The sequence below is a fragment of the Crassostrea angulata genome, chromosome 7, assembly GCF_025612915.1.
Source record: "Crassostrea angulata isolate pt1a10 chromosome 7, ASM2561291v2, whole genome shotgun sequence".
In the NCBI taxonomy this organism is placed as follows: Eukaryota; Metazoa; Mollusca; class Bivalvia; order Ostreida; family Ostreidae; genus Magallana; species Magallana angulata.
In genome coordinates, this window is record NC_069117.1 from 49,659,061 (window position 1) to 49,680,171 (window position 21,111).

Below are 21,111 nucleotides of genomic sequence, written 5' to 3' on the forward strand. Positions count from 1 at the left end.
TTTGAGCAATGTGGGTGTCTGCATGCTCTTTAATACTCGGAAATGTATTAAAACTTCGCTACATTTGTGAATTTGCTATATGATATCCGAGTTCGTAATTAAAAAGGTTTCAATGTAATTATGCTGTTAGGTATTTTATTTTCTTTCTATTGACTCATGAACTATTGGCTTTCCTTCATCTGGCTTTCTTACTTGAATTCAAAATTAAATTCATATCAAATGTTGCGACTATCGTATCTTATTTGAAGAAATAAAAAAAGTTCTGAATATATTGTATTCATGTTTTTCTTTTTTTGCGTCTTCTGTGAAATTTCAATAATGATAATAATTTTTAAATATTAAAATATTTGCCGCATTTAAAATTTTATTTTCATCGTTGACAAAATTTTGATCATTATGATAAATATTTAATCAAAAGACGTGTAACAAATACCCATTTACTGCAAATTTTTCATAAGAATCAGTCGATATTATCTTTGATAAAAAAAATAAAGAATAGTGGGTGTTCCATTCCGTTGTACAATCACTGCGAGTCCGACCGGAAGTGAACCGAAATAAGAGAGGCACGAACAGTTAGCGAACCTCTTCACAAAACAGGAATCATCATGGCGGACACCTCACCGACTCTCACTGTAGGAGGAGACAGAACGACGGGACAGTCTGTGAGGACACAAAATGGTTTGTTTCTGGTCGAAAATATCGACTGAAAGTTTCTACAACATTGTTTTGTTTTCTTTATTTCGTGTATTCACACTGTGAGGCTATACTGTTATTGTTTATGTAGTTCTCATGGAAAGCACATGGCTACGAGAATGTTCCACATGTTTGGACTAGTATGAAGGGGTTGGGAATTGAAATTAAAATCTAAACGAATTTTATGATTGATTCTGATTTAGTTGGTTTTTCTAAAAAGGCATCAAATCGAATGCAGATGTAAATAAGTAAAACTCATTGACAAATATTTTGTTTTATAAAAAAAAAGAGGGGGGGGGGGGGGGGTGAAAAGTATTGAATTTATTATTAATATTGTAATAATATTATCATAATATATGAATGCCTGAAATATGTATCTTCCCAATTTAATAATTTTGATATATGTTCAGTAAAGTAGTAAACAAGAATAAACTCTCCCTCTATAAATGGTTTTCATCATTTGTATATAATTAAACAATATTCCTTTCTAGAGTTAATAGCTTTTAATTAATGGATTGTTTTATATCAATATTGCTTGATGTATTGTTTCAGATTTGACAATGTGTGATTTAAAAATTATTTTTGATTTAACTTCATGAAATGAGTTTATTCAGTATATTTATAAAGACTCATTTATTACTTTCTCATTGCAGTTCTTGCAGCTAGTTCCATTGCAAACATTGTCAAAAGCAGTCTTGGACCAGTTGGTCTCGATAAAATGTTGGTCGATGACATTGGAGTAAGTATTGAATCATGGTGTAGCTTACAGTTATAATTAATTTTACAATGATAGGATACTAAAATAATGATTTAAATAGTTGACTAACCAGTGACATTACATTTAAAGGATGTAACAATCACCAATGATGGCGCAACAATCCTAAAGCTTTTGGAAGTTGAACACCCAGCAGCAAAGGTCCTTGTAGAACTAGCAGAACTTCAGGACCAAGAAGTCGGCGATGGAACCACATCTGTTGTAAGATCTAAATGTTGTCCCAGTAATTTCTTGTTGTGCTTCAGCCCAAATACAGATAACTTTCCACCAAGCTTATATAAAGTAACTGCTCTGATTAATGATAGAAGTGCAGCATGTTATTGTTCAATTTAATTTTTTAATACAGGTGATCATTGCTGCTGAACTTCTAAAGAATGCAGATGAGTTGGTGAAATGTAGGATCCACCCCACCTCCATTATTAGTGGATACAGACTGGCATGCAAGTAAGCAATAAAAGAAAAGGCAATTACCTACATAGCATGAAAATCAAGACTGTAGAAACAATCCTATTTTATGCCATTACTTCTTTAATTCATCTTTAAACTTATGTTTTGCGTTTCAATTTTTTGGGTGATTTTTATTGAAACTTATTTGATAGTCACCTGATACATAATACTAGATAAAGGATAATTCTTAGCGGTATCTATTCTGTAATACTCTCCCATTTATTTGCTGTGCATACCTATGTGTGTGTGTGTAACAGTTATACGCATGGGAAACAGCAACATGGCAAGATTGTGCCAGGGCACTTGTCAATATCAAGACAAATGCTGTGAAATTTTTCTTGTTACATTCAAAATGCTTTTAAAAAACCTTGTTCTGATTAAATATTTTTAGGTCACCTGAGTCACTCAGGTGACCTATTGCAATTGGTCTTCGTCCGTCGTCGTGCGTTGTGCGTCGTGCGTCTGTGCGTCGTGCGTTAACAATTTTACATTTTTAACTTCTTCTTGAAAACTACCGGGCCAATCGTTACCATTTTTGGTGTGAAGCATCTCTATGGTAAGAAGAATCTAAATTGTGAAATTCATGGTTCTACCACCCCTGGGGTGCCACGGGCGGGGCCAAATATGCAAAAAAAGCCAAATTTTCAAAAATCTTCTTCTCTACTCCCACGCATGTGAGGAAAAAACTAAATGCATGGTTATGTTTTCCATGAAGCCCTCTACCAAAATTGTGAAATTTATGGCCCCTGGGTCAGGGGTTTGGCTCTAGGGTGGGGCCAATGTGGCCATATAGTAAAAATGTATTAAATCTTAGAAAATCTTCTTCTCTACTACCATATACATTTGTCAAAAACTAAATGCATGATAATGATGTCCATGAAGCCCTCAACCTAAATTGTGAAATTCATGACCCCTGGGTCAGGGGTTCAGGCTCTAGGGTGGGGCCAATATGGCCAAATAGTAAAAATGTATTAAATCTTAGAAAATCTTCTTCTCTACTCCCATATATATTCGTTAAAAATTAAATGCATTGTTATGATGTCCTTGAGGCCCTCTACCAAAATTGTGAAATTCATGACCCCTTTATTAGGTGTTCAGGCTCTAGGGTGGGGCCAATATGGCATATAGTAAAACTTTTTTAAATCTTAAAAAATCTTCTTCTCTACTCCCACACATGTGAGCAAAAAACTGAATACATGGTTATGATGTCCATGGGGGCCTCTACTAAAATTGTGAAATTCATGACCCCTTTGTTAGGTGTTCAGGCTCTAGGGTTGGGCCAATATGGCCATTTAGTAAAAATGTTTTAAATCTTAAAAAATCTTCTTCTCTACTCCCACACATGTGGGCAAAAAAATGAATACATGGTTATAATATCCACAATCTCCTTTACCTAAATTGTGAAATTCATGGCCCCTGGGTCAGGGGTTCAGAACATGAAGGGGGGGGGCGCAATATGGCAATATAGTGTTAATGCATATAATGTTTAAAAATTTTCTTCTCTATTCTCACACATCTGTATTAAAAACCTGACTAATAATTATGTTTACCAGGAAGTCCTCTACTGAAATTTTAATTTTCATGTCCCCTCAAGGATGGGTTTTGACTCTAGGGCAGGGCCAAAATGAATGTATAGATGTTAATGCATATAACGTTAAAAAAGTATTTTCTTTACTCCCACACACCTGAAAGGAAAACTGAATTCATGATTGTGTAGACCAGATCTTGTAGTTTTTCACCAAAATAATAGGTTTCACAGTTCTTTTTGAAATGTGGTCGTCATTACAAATTTATAATTTTTCTACTCCAGTATGAAACCTAATTAATTAGATGCATATATGAGACTCCATGACAACTTTGTGTATGGGATATATGCTACTCAGGTGACCGTTAAGGCCAATTGGCCTCTTGTTTATTTAAGATTTTAGTATGTTTTGTATACACAGGCAATTTTGTTTAATATACATATCATGTTAGAGATATTTATGCATGAAATACACTCAACAAAACTTATAAATGTTCACCCAGTATAATGTATTTCCTATATAAAATAAACACATGTATTTTTCTTGCCGTCGGTGTGACTGATTTTCACTTTACTTTCAAATTGTTAAGAACAATGCATTTACCTTGACCTCTGGTTGCAACCCAAGACCTTCACCTTTGCTAAATATCACAAACACTTCTAGTTAGGTTGAATTTCACTCCAAGCTTTTGTATAGTTGTGATGTAACACTTGTCAGATAGAAAAATTATATCAAAGTAAAGTTTCCTTCAGATTGCTTAATATTGAAAACATCGTCGAGGACAAAATAAATAGAAAGTTTAAAGTGAGTGAAATTTGCTGAAGAAACAAAGCAGGCTGTGTTTGGTGATAATTTTGGTCACGTTAAGTGGTTTTCTTTTTTAACTATAACCAAAGAATAATATCAATAACAAAAAAATGCCAATCATATTAGGCATGCGCACAAAAATACCAATTTCGTAATTTTAAAATTATTCTTTTTATCATGGTGAACTCTTAGAATTTTTGTTGAGTGTACATCTAGTGGTTAACATTTAAGTGAAAGTGATACGTTGTCAAAATCAAGTACAGGAAGTTTTCATAAATTTCATGTGAAATTAATTGTTAGGAATGCTCATTTCATATGAAATTGGTGTGTGGCACAATTGGCTATGACTTTAGATTCTTCAGTTTGATGATTTAGCAAATAAAATATATTATCCCATAAATGTTTTCAATAAGTCTGGTTAATTTTGCTTTTTGACATAAATCTTTGTCTGATATTTAAAAAACCTATACTCAAGCGTATTTATTCAATGAAATAGATGTTCAGCCATTTATCATTTATTTTCTAAATATAATATGAGAGATGAGGATGAGAATTATTGAAAGTTTCTCTGCCATAATTCTCTCCCATTTATTTGCTTCTCCTCTTATACACAATACAAAGTTTTATATACGAGATGCATAACAGACATTTTAAAGATATCACTTCTATAATACATACTCTCCCATTTATTTGCTGTGCATACCTATATGTGTGTGTGTAACAGTTATACGCATGGGAAACAGCAATATGGCAAGATTGTGCCAGGGCACTTGTCACTATCAAGACAATTGCTGTGAAAATTTTCTTGTTACATTTTTGCTATTCATTACATCATTCAGAATGGTGTCAACTAATATACTGGATATAACGATCAATAAGTCCTGGCAAACCCAACATTATATGACACTAATAATCAAACCAATGCCAGACCATCTCCCATTTATTTGCTGTGCTGCTTTATAGCATTTAACAGTTATACGCATGGGAAAAAGAAAAATCAGGATTCTTTTCCAAGTCCACTTGTTGAAACGTTTAGCAAATGCTGTGAATTTTCCTGATACAATGGCAGAAGAGGTACATTTCATTATAAGGCAGACATGTGAGGAGCAATATGTTTTCAAGTAATACATGACTGTTATTTTCAGGGAAGCTTGCAAATACATTCAAGAGCATTTGACCATCAATGTCGAGGAATTAGGAAAGGAATGCATCATAAACGCTGCCAAGACGAGCATGTCTAGTAAAATCATAGGATCGTATCCTTTCTTTTCAAACAAGGCACTGACATTGTTTGGCAGGGAGTTTCGAGATGCTGAAATAAATTCTAAATACTGATTAATGATATTGCATTATGAATTTCTTCTAGTGTTTCAGCAAACAGTTGTTTTGTTTTGAACATATTTTATTGACTAAACAAAAGGATCAGAAACAAGTTCTAACAACTTACAAGTTCCTCTCCTTAGTACTTTCCTTAACATAGCTTCCAGTGAATCAGATTTCTTCTCTAATATGGTTGTGGAAGCTGCCAATGCAATCAAGACCTCTGATGGTAAAGGAGGTTACAAATATCCAATCAAAGCCATCAATGTTCTAAAGGCTCATGGGAAAAGTTCTAAAGAAAGCACCATGGTTCATGGATATGCCCTCAACTGTACTGTAGCCTCTCAAGGTAAAATTCTTTTGTTCGTTAAAACAGACATAGTACTGAACAAACCAGTATGATTACAACTTGATTTGTAAGACTTTAATTTTATTTTTTTTGTTTTTATTGTAGCTATGACCAAAAAAGTAGTAGGGGCAAAGATAGCTTGCTTAGACTTTAGTTTACAGAAGACAAAGATGAAAATGGGTGTTCAAGTTTTAATAGATAGTCCTGAACAATTAGATGGTGTACGACAAAGGTAAAAAATATATACTGACATTCATAAAGCTCACATGTATCTGTAACTTAATGGGAGAATTTTTTTTTTTAAATCTACATCAAAAGATAATGTCTCAATAACTTTTTCTTCCAGAGAGTATGATATTACAAAGGAAAGGATAGAGAAGATTTTAGGAGCTGGAGCCAATGTAATTCTGACCACCGGAGGAATTGATGACTTGTGTCTGAAGTATTTTGTGGAGGCCGGAGCCCTCGCTGTCAGGCGCTGTAAGAAGGTGGACCTCAAGAGGATCGCCAAAGCTACAGGAGGTATAAAATACTTGGTTTTATCCAATAAATTAAAAACAAGTACAAGAATATATATTGGACAAGGATATTAAAGAAACAATGCATATTCCATACATAAAATCATTGTACCACCTCAGACTGTATGTGTATGATATAGACATACTGTAGTTTGTAGGAATTTGTTTCACATGAGCAATTTGTATGATTCTATCTTTCAGGTCAGTTAGTAATGACCTTGGCTAATCTGGAAGGAGAGGAGTCTTTTGATGCCTCCATGTTAGGAAGTGCAGAGGAAGTTGTTCAAGAACGTATTTGTGATGATGAACTCATTCTTGTGAAAGGGTAGGAGCAAACACTACATCACTGAAGAAAATCTTGCTTTTGAAGAAATAACTAAGCTTTCAGCTTTCAATAAAGTTGAATATATTTAAACATTAATGTATTTGACTTTTCAGACCAAAGGCTAGAACAGCAGCTTCTATTATCTTGAGAGGAGCTAATGACTTTATGTGTGATGAGATGGAGCGCTCTGTCCATGATGCCCTGTGTGTTGTGAAGAGAGTCCTCGAGTCCAAGTCTGTCGTCCCTGGGGGTGGAGCAGTAGAGGCTGCCCTGTCGATTTACCTAGAAAACTTTGCCACCTCTTTGGTAAGATTTACATGTGAAGTGCTGTTCAATTTTTAATCGATTTGAGAGAAGAAAAAACTTGGTATTTTAAATGAGAGGTTTCTTCAAAACAAATTTATACAACTTGTATCTAACGAATGCCTTTGGCTTGTTGACAGGGTTCAAGGGAACAGCTAGCTATTGCTGAATTTGCAAGATCTCTGTTAGTAATCCCTAAACAGCTAGGAATAAATGCAGCCCAGGATGCTACAGACCTTGTTGCCAAATTAAGGGCCTACCATAACATGTCTCAAACCAAGCAAGAGCACAAGGACCTTAGATGGTAAGGTTTTCTGTCAGAACAAATGTAAATTTTAAGCATTTATAGAACCAGATTTTAAAGGTTAACATGCAAAGTATTTACATGAAGAGTAAGTGCAATGTTTAGAATGTATAGAAACATTACAACAATATTTTTGAAACAAAAATTTTAAAAGACTGAATGGCCTTTGCAGATTGTAAACTTTATTTTGATCTGTGTAGGGTTGGCCTGGACCTGTATCAAGGCACAGTAAGAGACAACAAAAAGGCTGGAGTATTGGAGCCCGCAATGTCCAAAATCAAGTCCCTCAAGTTTGCCACCGAGGCTGCCATCACCATTCTGAGAATTGATGACATGATCAAGCTTGTGGACCAGGAAAGGGGGCGGGGCAAAACCTACCAGGACGCTCTCAATGCCGGCGAGCTGTAAATCCATGAACAAACCTTATCTGTATATAAATCCATGAACTGATGAACAATAGAAAATCTATACCCTTCATTTTGCTATGATTGTGCTTGATAATGAAAATAAAGTAACTTATTCCTAAATCTTTTTCTTTCCTGGTTTCACAAGATGCTTGAGAAATAAAAAATGTGATCATTTTAACCATAACAAGCATATTGCTGAAAGAAGTCTATTAGTAGGCCATTTTAAAGCACATAATGTAAAAATGATTTTGTATGTAATTGATTATAATATATACATGTAATAAGAAAGAAGATAGGGGGATAAGAACGCGCAAATGCCCATTCAGTTAAGTCGTAAAATACAATTTTGAATTTAGTTTTTTCAATTGAATATTTTCAAATATATTTTAATTCAAGTTTGCAAAAAACCCTAGATGTTTAAGATAAGCTTACGTAGGGTCGAAGTAGCTCCATCGGAACACCATAATTATCTAATATCAGAATAACGTCCCAATCATATGGTGTTCCGATGGGGCCACTTCGACCTTCGCACATTCGCCTTTAGGTCGAGGTGCGAAGTTGCGAAGGCGAGAGTGCGGCGGCGAAGGAGCAAAAGGGCGAAGCGCGAAGATGCGAAGGCGAAGAAGCGATACTAATATCGCTCCTTTGCCATCGCAACTTCGCACTCTCGCCTTCGCATCTTCGCGCTTTCGCCTTCGCCTTTTTATAATTGTGGAGCTCTCTATTGTTTAAATACAATTTTCGCTGTATAAAAGGAAATCTGAGGCAGACGATGAACTTTTTAGAATTTATTTTCAACAGCGCAGATCCATAACTTTTTCTAAGGGGGGGGGGGGGGTCGATTGATAATTATATTTGTTGGGGGGGGGGGGGTCCGAAACATATTTTGGAGATTTTATTATAATTATATGATTAATAAAATTAAATTTTCCGGGGGGATGGGATCCGGACCCTCTCTCCCCCTTTACTGCATGTGTGAAGTTATTAATATTGAATTTTCAGGGGGACCCTCTCTCCCCCTCTATATCCATACATGAGCAAGGGGTGTCGCATAATGAAATTGGAATGTTGCTGGTAAGTGACAGGAGTCTGGAAGTGCATATGTATACATTATGGCGGACATTACATTTTATGTGGAGTATATAATGATTAGGCATAGCCAGGACTGGTAAACATATATGTCACATAACACATTAAAATATTTATAAACATTCATAGTAAGCACAATGGCCTAGTGCATGCGTACCAATAATATCATGGATTAATCGGAAAACCTTGCAATTAGCGAGTACGGTGCCTGCATTAAATTGTATGTAATCGACCGAGACTTTCTGAATGCTATCAAAAAAGGCGAAGGCGAAAGTGCGAAGGTGCGAAGGCGAGAGTGCGAAGTTGCGAAGGCGAAGGAGCGATAGTAGTATCGCTCCTTCGCCTTCGCACCTTCGCACTTTCGCCATCGCATCTTCGCGCTTCGCCGTCGCATCTTCGCACTTTCGCTCCTTCGCCGTTGCACCTTCGCACTTTCGCCGTCGCAACTTCGCACTCTCGCACCTCGACCTAAAGGAGAAAGTGCGAAGGTCGAAGTGGCCCCATCGGAACACCATACAATCAAGAAAAAAGGAAAGAAATGAATAATGTAATATTAAAATGAAACATTTATAGGGCCCAAAATGCCTTAGATTTTTATGGGTTCTCTCTTTTAATGATATAAATCAGCAAGAGTACATGGTGATGGTCACCCTTAGAAGTGTTACTTCGGAACGACAATAGTACCACATAAAAAGAGGCCCATGTGTCACATTGCTCACCTGAGAAACTATAGACATAATAAAATCAGCTCTATGTAGTCATGTAAAAAATACCTGGACAGTGTAGTATAATAGATCTTATATAAAAAGATTTTCAAAACTTTTTCCCTGCAATGATATTCTTATGATTATCATTGAACCTCTTTTGTATCAGGATTATTTTATAGTCATATCACATACTGAGCATTGTAGTTCTTAAGACGATCTTAAACAACTGTTTATAAATGGGATATGAACCTCAATCAACCTCCGATCTCCTTGTGAGGCCCAAGAATTCTCCAGGGGCCAAAGTCTCAAAATTTTCAATAATCAGCTATATAGCAAAATACTTGCATTTAAGTAAACCATCGATTAAAACATTTTAGTCTTTGTGAATATCGTAATTTAAAATGTTTTCATTTGTAAAATTGGACCTCCCTCCAATGTAGCCTCACCCTACCACTGAAGATTATGATTTTGACCAATTTGAATTCACGCTATCTAAGGTTGCTTTCACTGAAGTTACAGCTTTTCTACACATGTTTAAGAGGAGATTTTAAAGATGTTTCTCTATTATATATTCCAGTATAAAAATTCGTCCCACCATTGTGACCCAATCCTCAGAGATCATGATTTGAACAAACTTGAAACTGCACTATCTGAGGTTTAGAGTTTTAGCTTTTCTGGTCAATTGGTTTCAAAAAAGAAGAAATTTTAAAGATTTTTCTATATATATTCCTATGAAAAAATTCGACCCCCGCCCATCGTGGCCCCACCCTACCCCCGGGGATCGTGATTTGAACAAACTATAATCTACCCTACCTGAATATGCTTCCACACAAGTAACAGCTACTCTGGCCAATCGGTTTCTGAGAAGAACTTTTTTTACTCTATATATATATATATTTATATATGTAAAAATTCGACCCCCATTGTGGCCTCACCCTACCAATGGGGATCATGATTTTGTGGTAGAGTGTTATTTTTAATTTGTTTTATTGAAATGATTAAATATCAAATGCAACTATTAATTTCTACAATACGCGTATTTGAATATCCGTGATGTTTTGATTTTCCGTAATAAATAAAAGAATACAATGCCTTTGGTTTTTATTTTACTTATTCAAATAAGTCGTGAGGGTAGTTTAGAGATCCGTGTTTTTCATTCTCGCGAAGTTCTTTGTGCTGGTCAGTGAGAGAGCGATAGTTTTTTTCAGCCAGTTATTTAAGAGGTCAAGTTTGTTCCTGAGATATTTTGACTACCTGACTATTTTCATTTATTAATTACGAAAGACTTCAGGACATATACTGTTAGTTGACCTTTTACTTACTAATTCTCCATTAATTAATCTGTTTCTTATTTTAATGTAATTTTAATGCAATATACTGAGTTTCACTTAATAATGATCAAATTAAATTCTTATTGAATCAAAGTACATGTATATGAAAGTTTTTATATCAGTCTTGTATTTTTATTAATAGGGCTATCTGTCGTTCAGTATTCGCCCATTAATCGGGTATCAGATTGATGGGGTATTTTACCAAATTGGAACCCTGATCCATAATCAGGTATACATTATATTGTATAATGTATTATATTCTGAGAATAGATGTCGTTATAGCGAAATGACGATCCTGTTTTACGAGATACATTGTAATTAGCAAGCAATACAAACTAAATCAATTACATATAAAAATTTAGAAAGGTAAGTTGATCGCCAAATTTTATTTGGTTTGGATTTACATTAACTGTTTGCATTTACTTGTTTATACCTATTCTGTCGGGCTCTGAAAAGTTATAGTGAAATAAACGAGCATAAGTCATAATATGTACAGATTAACAATACCGGTAATACGTTACATATGTCTGGTGGATCAAAGTATATGAGTTGGAATTTATCAGCCTGAAATTGATAACTATTTATTCTAAAGTTTTGCTTTTATTTCTCTGTTGTTGTTCTTGTACAAATGTACAAACAGGAATATAACCAGGATATGCTGGTAAAACGTGGTCGCTTCAGATACTTATAAAATATAAGTAGGCTAAAATGAAATTCTTGATAATTGATAATAAAGCTTTACTTTTCATTCTATTGGTACAACTATAAATATATATAACGTTATCTATTTTTATCTTACATAAAAAATGACAATCTAGCTGTTAGGCAGGGGGTGGTGATAAGCTGTTTTGTTTGGTGAATTTCTAATTCTAGTAAAATTTTGTTATCTCGTGCTTATAAAAGGATCATTCATGAAAACAACAATTTTTTCATCCCTAGAACTCTTTATTTCAATCCGGAATATGACAGTGTTTTATTTTACTTTTACCTTACCCACTCGGAATACAACGCTCCCATTAAAAGCTCAAGAGGATTTATTTGGGTCGTCCCAGCAACCCAATCGCGTCAAAGTGTTTCAAAACATTATGTGAAAACCAATTTTAAAATAATTTTTACCCATTTTGAAATATTCCAAACACTGAAAAGGAACAGACATGTCTGCCAGGTAATTAGAATGAAACATTTAATGGTTGTATGTGAAAATTGAGTATTTTTTGAATTTGAATAGTTTACAAATTGAGTATTTTTTGAATTTGAATAGTTTACAAATTGCTAGAATTTCCTCAGTTCCTCAATTATATTGATAAGCGATATTGTATTCATTGTAAACCATTTTGCTTTAGTTCTAATCTGATAAAGACTAATGTTTTTGTTGTTGGTGATATGGTCTAATGAATGCTGCAAGTATGTTGTCATTGATTTTCAAGACATGTATTAATTCCTGGTGTTAACTCATTTCTATAATTCTAAAGTGTTGTTCCATACACTCCTAAAAAGAAGTCAGATGCTTTGCCATCCATAGATGCTACCAATGAAATACAAGATCCGTTGGATTTTTCATTTTGTCGATTAAACAAAGTAGAAGGTAAGACAATTTCATTTGAAATTCGGATGTAGCCAGCTTAAATCAGGAAAAATTATACAGTATGACAATGCGCTATTATTAAGACAAGAGGTGTAGGCGCCATCTAAGGCCTTAAGTGGAATTGGTCCATACTTAGTTTGTTTTTCTTTTTTAGTTTGTTTTAAAGAATTATTGAATTGAAGAAATTTATAATCTCCTGCACATATTTGTTTGCATTGATAATTGGCAGGCTGTGTACTGTGGAATCGTTAAATTACGCGGGGGGCCAATTTTCGTGGATGGCTTAAAATTTTACAGGTTTGTGGGGATGTAATTTCGTGTATTCTTATTTATCTACAAATCTACGAAAGGAAATATGACTTTATTACCCTAATTTATCAATTTGTGGAGGATGTCATCATGTTATTTCATGGATGAGAGTTACCCACGAATTCCACTAAAATTAAGCCACCACGAAATCTAATGATTCCACAGTACTGGGTATTGATTTAAGCGTGATTTGTCAAGACTGAATAATTTTGACTGGCGTCTCTTCCCAAGAGTCTCGACAAATTCTCTGAAATTATTATATATGATGGGCAGAGTCCTTTAAGTAAGTCTTATTTAAGAACAAAGTTCATTAGAAGCTCCTGAATTTTACAGCTAGAAGACAAAAGAAATATTTGTGTTGATTTTAAGGGATAAAAATAATTTTTAAAGCTGTTTTAGTCTATAACTGAAAGTAGTGTCTTGCATATTATTTAAGAATTACCGGTAGTATACACTATACAGATTTTGTTGTCAGGTGAACAGTGATACACATATCTAACATTTAACTTTCTTCTCATTTACTGTCTTTCTATGGATTAACTGATTTCTTAATATTCACCAGATGCTTTGGATGAAGAGCCTAGACTGTCTCCAAGGAAAGATGCCTGCACAGCAGAATCTGGAAAGTCTTTAAGTCGCTGTCTTCGATTAAACAACAACAGTCTTCAGAATATTGAACGCCTTGGGGAAATAATTAATGCCAAGTTTGAAAATCCAAAGAACATAGCTTGGATAGACTTGTCATTTAATGAGCTGACAACTGTAGACCCTGTAAGAAATGTTCATTTCAGTGGTAAAATTTCTGGATGTGTAAACACAGCTTTAACTGAAAGTTCTTTTCAGATACATATATTGAATCTAATTTCTTTTGCAGGTATTATTAGAATTTACTGAGCTTCAGATTCTGTATCTACATGGTAACCAAATAGCTGACATTAAAGAAATTGGCAAGTTGTCTGGCCTTCCAAAATTAAGAAAAATCACACTCCATGGAAACCCATTGGAAAAAGCTAAGGTGAAAACATTACAATATTTCATTACCAGGTTAATTAATTGTAAACTTTGAAATGTGTGTGTGTGTGGGATGGGGGGGGGGGTGTCATGTTTTCACATTTTACAATCATGACTTAAACAATCTCTGACTTTATTGCCCAGAAAACATCTAATTAAAGAGAATTTATATCTAGTGTTATGTTTAATATTGTGTTTAATATGTTGCAGGGCTACAAGTTCCAAGTGTTGGCAATGGTTCCTCAGCTTCAAGCAATTGACTTCAGTCGTGTAACAAAGTGTGACAGAAAAACGGCAGAAGTCAGGAACAAATTGAACAATGCTCCCAAGAAAAAGAAAGAGAAAATTGATGATGACTAAAAGTGAGGTTTAAAGGGTTCTGTTTATCAATATAAACATGTTATTTTGTACCAACTTTTCACCCCATACTGTTTTTTATTTTGTCCTTGAGGCACATTAGATAAATAAATTGTATATGTAAACAACATACATTATCTGGTAATGTAGGATAACGCTTTTATCTTGCATTTATTTGATAAATTTACAATGGCATTTTAAAGATTTATAATAAAAATATTTGGAGAGAATCTATGTTTTAGGAGGAGGCCATATTGATTACTGTGATAACTTCAGTTTGTTATTTTGTTGAAAGTGAACAATGCCAAGTATTGAGCTGTGTTAGATGTTGTTGATGATGTTACATGGTTCATGAATAAAGTCACAATGTACATTCAATCAGACAACCTGGGTTTTTATGTATCCAGTCTTAATTGTACATGTACTGTGAAGACTCCCTGCAGATTAAAATATCGTTCACTTTTGTTGGTGTCTAATACATTTATACATATGTAGTTCCTTTGATCTCGGCGACATTTATGAGCCCTCTATATTTGATTAAATATTTCCTGTTTAAAGTATTTAAAAAGACATTTGCTTAAGGGCAACGGACCTAACTCGCTCTGCACAGATATATCGCAGACCTAAAAGGAGTGATTGTTATGAACTTCGAATTCTCAGTATTACAACCGATCACTAAAACAAGATGAAAAACCGCTAATGATGCAATATATAGCTGTTTAATGCCATCAATACACACTTTAATATTGCTTGTAGTGGGCGACCTTAACTGCTATTATTTAACATGCTGAAATACGCTTTTCATCATTATTTAGCATGCACAAATTTTGTTAGGGGATTTGTTAAAGTTTTGTAAAGAGTTTTATATTAACTCACAATATTTATAATTAAGCTTCCACATAGTAAGATTATTTAACAGAGTTTGGGCCAGTGAACAAATCATTTACATTCCGATTCGCATTAATACTTGTATCGAAAAAATATAGTAAAACATCCCTGTGCTTAGTTTTGAAGTACATGTATTTTATTTTGAAAAAATGTACCGGTATAGCAAACTCTAATAGTTTTTTGCTTTCATAAAGCAACTTCAAAATGATGTACAAAGCCTTTTTCTTAGAGGTCACATCACACTTTGACATGTGCCCCTGTAAAACAGAAATTGTCGCAAAAAGTCATAATTCCAGAATAAGGGGTAGGGGTGATTCCTATTATAGTACACATACCTCTCTTGAATGCCAAGAAAGTTGTCATGAAAATATTTAAGTTATATAATAAAAAAAAAATCATTGAGAATTTTTTATGTGCCATCACATTTTGTTCAAATTTAAAATAAAAAAACTCTAAAGTTTGAAGTGCTGATTTTAAATAAAAACCATAAAACCAATATGTAAACAATAACAAGACTAAAACTTTGTCTACAGAATTTCAAACTAGTTATCTTGCTTGTAACTCAATATTTGACTTACAAATGAAGAGACATTAAAATTACCCATATTAACCATTCTGAACATGAAAACGGAAAAATGAAATTTAAGATTTTGAGCTCTAATCAGGTTATAATTGTTTGCCAATTAATAAAAAAAATTGAAAGCATACAAAAATTTTGTGGGTAAATTTTAAAGTATGCCATGCTCAAACTATTTTCTTTTTATAAAGCCAAGACATGCATTATTGCTATGTACTCAACCATGCGCGGATCTAGAGGGACGAACACCCCCCCCCCCCGGAAATTCCCTTGATCCGCCACATGTCCACTGCTGGGCAACTGAGTGCATAAAAAGGATGTGCACTAAGAATACTACCAAAATTCTTGATCCCAGCAATCTATGTACTAGTATACCACATCTGAAAACCAAAGTTAAAGCAATTATCGGTCATCTATGTTTCAGAAGTGTAAACTATATATAATTTACATTAAAAACGAACCATTTGCGATTGCAAAACATATAGTTTACCTGAGAAAAATAATCGTGGAAAATATAATTAAAAACCCTTACTTATACTTAACGAATGTAAATTATAGTTTAATAACAGATGGGAGTCTATATTTATAGGCAAAATCTATGGTTTATACGTTTATTTACAGACAGGAAAACTTAAACTAGCATTTGTAAACTGTAGTTTAGGATCGTTGAATATGGTTTTACAATGGAAACTACATGTATAGTTAACGAATTGTAAACTCTAGTTTACATGCAGGATTAATCAAGTCAACATGCAAGAAAATTATGTCAACATGCAAGATATAATATAAATGTCTACATGCAAGATAAATTTTGTTGACATGCAAGTTACAAATTTTTTAAGAGCATCTACTTTTTATGCGAGTAAATCATAGATGGAAGATGCAACATAATTATGACAACATGCGTCTATTATTTATCTTGACATACGAGATAGTTATGTAGACATGCACTGTGACACATGTCGACATGCGAGTTATAATTATGTAGACATGCAAGATATTTATGCTGACATGCGAGTTAATTATGTTGACATGCGACTTATTTTATGGCAACATGCAAGTAAAGTATGTTAACCTGCAAGTCATCTTGCATGCTGTAATAAATAACTTGCATGTTAACATAATTATCTCGCATGTTGTCATCAATATCTTGCATGTTACAAGGGTAACATAATTAACTCGCATCTTGACATATATAAGTCGCATGTCAAGTTCTCGCATGTTGACATAAATAAGTCGCATTTTGATATAAATAAATCGCATGTTGTCATAATTATGCATGTTGCATCTTGCATCTATGATATCAGATACGGGCCTTTAGTGGCATATCTCTGCCCCTTGTGCACAAATTATTTTTTTTTATCAAATATGTCGACATGCAAGATAAATATGTTGACATGCAAGATAGTTATGTCAACGACTCAACATGCAACATAACTATGTTGACATGCAAGAAAAATTGCTTTCAAATAAAAATAATAAAAAATCTCAAATATCGCCAACATGTGACTTTCAAGATGCTTAATGCTTCTTATTTATGTCGACATGCAACTTATTTTTGTTAACATGCAAGAAAAATATGCTGACATGCAAATTCTTTATGTCGACATGCAACTCAGTTAACATATGCTACTTATTCATATCGACATGCAACTTAGTTATGTTCACATGCGAGATAAATATGCTGACATGCAACTTATAAGTTATTAAGTTGCATGTCGACATAAATATGTTGCATGTCAACATTTATATTTTGCATGTTAACATAATAAACGGTTGCATGTCGAACATAAATAAGTTGCATATCGACATAAATAAGTTGCATGTTAACATAAATATGTAGTATGTCGACATAAATAGGTTGCAAATCAACATATTTATCTTGCATGTTCACATAACTAAGTTGCATGTCGACATAACTAATTAAGTTGCATGTCGACATAGAGAGGTTGCATATGTTAACATAAATAAGTTGCATGTCAACATATTTATCTCGCATATAAACATAAATAAGTTGCATGTCTACATAAATAAGTAGCATCTAGCATCTTGTCACATGTCACATGTGGGCGAGATTTGAGCGTCGGATTTTTTTAAAGATGTTTTATAATTCTTATTTTATTGCAGTTTACTTGCATGTCAACATAGTTATTTTGCATGTTGACATAACTATCTTGCATGTCAACATATTTATCTTGAATGTCAATATATTTGAAAGAAAAATAATTTGCACACAAGCACCATACGGGCGGACGTAAGTAAGTGATTTTACATGTCAGCATATTCTCTTTTGAGAATTAAGTAGGCTACTGTATGCATGTCCACTTTTCAAAAGAGAATAATGTTAACATTATTATCTTGCATGTTAACATAATTTTCTTGCATGTTAAGGGCAGAGATATTCCACAATAATACAATACATATTTAGATTTTTCACAGTTCAAAGTCACCAATGAGTTAGGCCCGCTGACCTTATTTTTTTTTTCTCATTCAGAGTATATTGTGTACAACTTGTCTTGAACCAGCAAACCGGAAGTACGTTGTTTTACCTGTAAAAATTAAAAGTTTGCAACTTTGTGAGGTGAGATATAAATGAACTTTTATTGAAGACTTGCCATGGACGAAGAAATCGTTGGTAACGGAAGAGTAAGCGAAACAGATACGAACATTGAAATATACGAGGAGCTAGATATGAAAGTAGAAGCGTTTGATGCATCGTATCTTGAACATGAAAGTGAACAGCAGGTCATGGCGGAAGAAAACAATATGTCCTTTGCAGAACCAGTTGAGCAAAGAAAGCATTTTAACGGTAATAACAGACCAAGAGGACAGCTCACAATGGGACAAAAACGCGAAATGTGCATATATAAAGAAGAAAATCCCAAATGCACCATGCGACATATACAAGAACACTTCCAAGAAAAATGGAATCACCACATAGGTCACTCTACTGTACATGACATTTTGAAGTTCAAATCCAAGTACTTAAGTCTCCCAAAATTGAGAGAAAATTGCCGAAGACTAAGGAAAACAAGAAACTTTGATATGGAAGAGAAACTATACAAATGGATTGTGGAGAATAACATGCGTGGATTAGGAATAACCAACACAGCAATCAAAGAGAAAGCACAGTCTTTGGGAGAAGAATTTGCTGTTGATGAGTCTTTCTCTTACTCAAATGGCTGGTTGCATTGCTTCAAAATTCGATATGGTCTAAACAAGAGAAAAATCAGCACAGAAACCAGCCCAGTGGTTATGGGATCACAGGTTGATTTCATGAACCAACTCCTCATGGAACTTAAATTCTATGACTTAAATGAAATTTATTGTGTTGAGGAGGTTAAGCTTATTTATAACTTAAAGCCATATCAACAAACAATCTCTAATGCTACTGTTGTGGTTGGTTTGTGTTCAAATGCAAATGGGTCCAACAAATTAAAACCATTTGTTTTTGCTAAGCCAATGGATGCTAGGTTTATTGGAGAGAGATTTCAGCCTGACAATTATGCATGGTTCCGAGTTGCCCCAGATGGAGATGCCAATTCCTTCTCTGATTGGATCTGTGAATTTGATGATCAGCTAGCTGGCAATAAAAAGAAAGCTCTCCTTTTATTGAAATTCTCGAGACAGCATGAAGAAATAGAGAATGGACTTCGAAGCATCAAGCTCATGTATTTGCCAAAGAACATGAATGAAGTGAGTATGAATAATCCATTTGATGCAGGGCTTCTCGAAGAATTCAAGACAAGATACAGAGGGAACTGCCTTCAGCATTTTCTAGAGCAACAATCGAAAGGAGAAGAGGAAAGTCTTGGGTTACGTGATGCTCTACGATTTATTTATGATTCTTGGACCTCAATTCCCCCACAGACCATTCTAAAGTATTGGCAGCAGTCTAAGCTATTGTCATCTGTTGAAGTACTGAACATTCCAACAAACACAGGAGATAATGCTGGAGATCTGGCCCAACTCTTGATGCGGAAAATCGAGGGAAGGAACAAAATGCCTGTTGAACAGTATCTTAGATTTGAGGAAATGAATCAGAAGATGTTACAGCAGGATGAATCTGGTACAGAAAATAATGGATTGAATAATGGTGCTCCTAGTGATAGTAGCAGTGTTTCATGTTCAGAGGCGAAAGAGGGACTACTGAAGTGTATCAGATTCACAGAACAAACAGAAAATGCTACCCAGAAATTACAAACTATGTGGAATATGATGAAGTGGTTAGATAAGCAGCAATGAGCCAGAACCTTATGCAACTCAATTTTGTACACATACATTCCTGTAAATGTTACATTCCTGTCAATAAATTCCTGCATAGATGTTAATTCAAGTTTTTGTTGTTCTGTAAACTGCCTTTTCTTTAGTAATTACTTATAGTTATTATTTGATATACTTTAGACCACTTTTATTTTATTTTTTTGGTATTTTTTCATTTGAATACAATTAAAGTTAATTTGAGAGATATGATGTTTTACAAATCACTGGTCCGAAGTTTTACTTTAGTACATAAAAGTTTATAAGCAAGAATTTTATCATGAGTAGTCTTGTTGCAAATTAACATGTAAACTAGGCATCATTGAGATGGTGACTACTGCTATTTCAAAGGGCCCTGCTTTAATTGATTGACATGAAGATGAAAATCATTTTTTGATGACTTTGCTTTGACCTCAACCTCTGACTTAAGTTCAAGATTATTCTTATCATTCATACAACAAGCTCTCTATGGGTTTATTATAAAGCAGATATGGCTAAGGGGAGAAAAAAATTTGGGCCCAGATGTACAAGGATTTTACAAGGTCAACTACATGTATGCTCTTGAATTTTGACAGAGACTTCATTCAAGGTCACTGCTCCCACCTTATCAATAAGAAGTCTTTTGGTGAGAGTATGAAAAGGATTATACATGAACAAGATTAAACCGAGGGGAAAGAAATTATAGTCAGAAAAAATAATTTTTCATATACATGTACATGTAGATCAGCAATGACCTTGTCATGACCTGGAAACTTGATTCAAGGTCACTGCACACCTTTTACCTACAATAACTTTATGTAAAATATGCACCAAATTTAGCCGAGTGGAGAGAAGATATGCTTTGAACTCATGACAGACTGAATGCTTTAGGGGGTCTGCAAAGCAGGTGTTTAATAAAGTTCTAGTGTACTCATTTACAGTTAATACAGTACAGACTCATAAATATACATTTTTATATGCATGCAAATACCTTTTTTTATATTTTGAGTAATAAAAAATGGCCATTGATTTTAACATGATATTAACATTTTGGATCACCTTAATGGTAATTAATGTAAAACAATTTTGGTGTAGAGAGTGCAACACATTTTCATGAATGACTGCAAATGGCCCCTTCAAGTAAATATCCTAGTTTTAATGTGACCTTGTAGAAATGAGATTTTCCTGTCATTGTGCATATTTATAATGCTTATGATTTCAAACAGTTGAGCACAGCTAGGCTT

General features: G+C 34.1%; 3 protein-coding genes across 3 annotated transcripts; all 3 read left to right on the plus strand.

Annotated features, from left to right (window-relative positions):
• Positions 1 to 522: 522 nt before the first annotated feature.
• LOC128156886 (T-complex protein 1 subunit alpha-like) lies at positions 523 to 7,894 on the plus strand. Its single transcript, XM_052819213.1, has 12 exons — positions 523 to 678; positions 1,347 to 1,432; positions 1,541 to 1,669; positions 1,815 to 1,912; positions 5,394 to 5,504; positions 5,736 to 5,917; positions 6,023 to 6,149; positions 6,264 to 6,439; positions 6,637 to 6,760; positions 6,874 to 7,066; positions 7,204 to 7,367; positions 7,568 to 7,894. Exons 1-12 carry the CDS (start codon positions 606 to 608, stop codon positions 7,773 to 7,775), a joined length of 1,671 nt encoding a protein of 556 aa, XP_052675173.1. The 5' UTR covers positions 523 to 605; the 3' UTR covers positions 7,776 to 7,894.
• Positions 7,895 to 11,907: 4,013 nt separating this feature from the next.
• On the plus strand, positions 11,908 to 14,647 carry LOC128155214 (leucine-rich repeat-containing protein 51-like). The gene is made up of 5 exons (XM_052816819.1): positions 11,908 to 12,066; positions 12,374 to 12,486; positions 13,358 to 13,566; positions 13,670 to 13,810; positions 14,017 to 14,647. Exons 1-5 carry the CDS (start codon positions 12,056 to 12,058, stop codon positions 14,164 to 14,166), a joined length of 624 nt encoding a protein of 207 aa, XP_052672779.1. The 5' UTR covers positions 11,908 to 12,055; the 3' UTR covers positions 14,167 to 14,647.
• Positions 14,648 to 18,244: 3,597 nt separating this feature from the next.
• LOC128191389 (tigger transposable element-derived protein 6-like) lies at positions 18,245 to 19,873 on the plus strand. Its single transcript, XM_052863451.1, has one exon. The coding sequence runs from the start codon at positions 18,245 to 18,247 to the stop codon at positions 19,871 to 19,873; it is 1,629 nt and encodes a 542-aa protein (XP_052719411.1).
• The last annotated feature ends 1,238 nt before the right edge of the window (positions 19,874 to 21,111 follow it).

Bases quoted from the DNA above. Each gene is read 5' to 3' on its own strand.
- LOC128156886 (XM_052819213.1), top strand. From the start codon at position 606: ATGGCGGACACCTCACCGACTCTCACTGTAGGAGGAGACAGAACGACG. The intron at 1,913-5,393 runs GTAAGCAATAAA...TGTTATTTTCAG, and splicing joins GGATACAGACTGGCATGCAA to GGAAGCTTGCAAATACATTC. The intron at 6,440-6,636 runs GTATAAAATACT...TCTATCTTTCAG, and splicing joins GATCGCCAAAGCTACAGGAG to GTCAGTTAGTAATGACCTTG.
- LOC128155214 (XM_052816819.1), top strand. The intron at 12,487-13,357 runs GTAAGACAATTT...AATATTCACCAG, and splicing joins TCGATTAAACAAAGTAGAAG to ATGCTTTGGATGAAGAGCCT. The intron at 13,567-13,669 runs GTAAGAAATGTT...TTTCTTTTGCAG, and splicing joins AGCTGACAACTGTAGACCCT to GTATTATTAGAATTTACTGA.
- LOC128191389 (XM_052863451.1), top strand. From the start codon at position 18,245: ATGGACGAAGAAATCGTTGGTAACGGAAGAGTAAGCGAAACAGATACG.